At 60.2% G+C, this 2,324-nt stretch overlaps 1 protein-coding gene across 1 annotated transcript; it reads right to left on the reverse strand.

Annotated features, from left to right (window-relative positions):
• Positions 1-513: 513 nt before the first annotated feature.
• Positions 514-1,017, reverse strand: LOC108759034 (uncharacterized). The gene has a single exon (XM_018504290.1). The coding sequence runs from the start codon at positions 1,015-1,017 to the stop codon at positions 514-516; it is 504 nt and encodes a 167-aa protein (XP_018359792.1).
• Positions 1,018-2,324: the final 1,307 nt, after the last annotated feature.

The raw sequence follows: 2,324 nt of genomic DNA on the forward strand, positions 1-2,324 counted from the left end.
AAACCCCTTGTTCCTCCTTTCCTCTCGTTAAACAGGCGCGGTGGGCCGGTAATCGCCCCTAACGAGAGGACCAACCTGGACCCGCCTGCCCCGCCGTCCGCAGGGGAAGGGGGCGGGTCCACGGGGCCCCGGAATGTCGGGATCCCCTCCGCTCGCCGTTGCCCGGCCCGGGGACGAACCCCCGAGGCCGGGCTCCTCGAAGCATCCGGAGTCTGCGGCGGACCGATTACGAACACCAGAGAGACAACCCTCGGTCCGCCGCCGTTCATTGTTTTTTTGGTGGAGGGGCGGCGCAGAGGAAGCCGCCTCCCGCCGCCGCGGCCGCGATAGGACCTACCATCGGTCCCCACGCCTCTCCCTCTCCCTCTCCTCTTTCTCTTTCCGCGCCATTACCTCCTTGCAGAAAGAGGCGGCTGCGACCTATACTCCCTCGCTTCCCACCATTTTCCGAACCAGCACGGGAAGCGAGAGATCCGAGTCAATCGCCTGTGTCAGGACTTCGCGTTGTGCAGCCTACGCTGGACAGTGTTCCAGTGTGTGCTGCGCGGAGTCCATCCCCTCTTCACAGTGATGGCATTGTGTCGTCGCCGCCTTACCGATACGACACAGATACTCACTGAAGCAACCGTGTCCGGTGAGCACTTGCGTCAGCCTGAAGGACAGCCTGCCCCATCGCCTGTCCATCCATTCGTGTAGACAGGGTAGGATGGCCTCCACGGTCCTGATCCCGGTCTCCGGCGGGGACCGCTCGAGCCTATTCTTCCACTCCCCGAGCACCCGCCGGTGAGCCGTCGCCCTGATGGCATCGACCGTCCGCGGGACTACCGGCCCGCCCCCCAACCGAATGGCCGCCACCCCGGCATAAGTTTCCGCCAGCATAAGTGCGTCAGCTATCAGCTCCGCCGGCGCCGGCGGCACCCCCGCGAGGATCGCAGCGACCTCATGGGACACGGTTCTGTAGCCGGCTCCGGACTCTCCCCTTCTCCTGCGTCTCGGCACTCCACACGGGAGCTCCATAATGAGCGGCCGACAGAACCGCGCTCATGTATGTCCTCCTCATACCGAGGCCCGGATCACGGAGATTGGGCATGATGCCGCTGAGTGCATTTATCTTCCTGCTCAATCCTGGAGCTATCGCCGAGAAATGTTTGGTGAAGCTCTAGCGGCCATCCAAATGGAGCCCCAGGTATTTAATGGAGAGCCCCACCGGGACTAGGCTGTCCCCCACTTTAATATGGGCCTTGGGCAGCCTTCCGCGAGACTCGTCGTAGAAGACCATAGCTTCTGTCTTCGTGGGGGTCACCCTCAGGCCTAACTCCTCTATCGAGGCGACGACACCCGCCACTGCCGTATTGGCATGGGCGACCGTCTCTCTCCAGCTGTTCCCCCCAATAACCACGAGCGTGTCATCTGCGTAACAGACGACGTGGCTGCAGGGGGGGGGGAGAGCCACTCGCAAAACCGTACGCGGCATTCCATAGTAGGGGGCAACACGGACCCCTGGGGAACGACGCACGACACTTCCCTGTCGTGCAGGAATCCAGATTTACATCTGAACTCCAGCCATCTATCCCGGAAATAGTCCTCGATCGAGAGTATGTAGGGAGGCAAGAGGTAATGATTCCTCTGTGCCTTTACTACGCGGCCCCAAGAGATGCTGTTGAATGCGTTGGAAATATCCAACGACACTGTCAACACAGCATCCCCCTCCGACACGAGGCGCTCTGAGAGGGCCCTCACACGGCGGATCGCGTCCACCGTGAACCTATCTTCTCGGAAACTAGTCCGTCAGATAGATTGGGGCCGTCCCGGGACAAGTGCCGGACGATGCGGTCCGTGATGATTCGCTCAAGCATTTTGTCCACATCGTCCAGCAAATATATTGACCTATACGCGGAAGGACTGTCTGTCAGCTTGCCCTCCTTTTTTCAAGAAGACAAGCCTAGCCCTGTTCCACGCGGTGGGGAATTTCCCTTTCTCGAGACATAGTAAAAAGGTGCCTTATGGCTCCGGCACACCAGCGCGATGTTCGTCGCGCGCGACACGCGATATCCTATGAGAATATACCTTTAGAATGAGAACATCGTAAAGCTATACACTCATTGGATATCGCGTGTCGCGCGCGACGAACATCGCGCTGGTGTGCCGGAGGCATTAGGCGATCGCCTATTTCTTCTGCGCGAGCCACCATATGCGGGACTCCGTCAGGGTCCTTGGGCGTCCTTTAAAGCGGGCGAAAGCCGTCGCCATCTCTAGCTCGGTGACTCTCAGCTCCCCGGTTCATCCCTCCGGGGGGTCTTCTCCCATCGGGGAAATCTCCTGTC

The sequence above is a fragment of the Trachymyrmex cornetzi genome, unplaced genomic scaffold (genome assembly GCF_001594075.2).
Source record: "Trachymyrmex cornetzi isolate Tcor2-1 unplaced genomic scaffold, Tcor1.1 scaffold166, whole genome shotgun sequence".
In the NCBI taxonomy this organism is placed as follows: domain Eukaryota; kingdom Metazoa; phylum Arthropoda; class Insecta; order Hymenoptera; family Formicidae; genus Trachymyrmex; species Trachymyrmex cornetzi.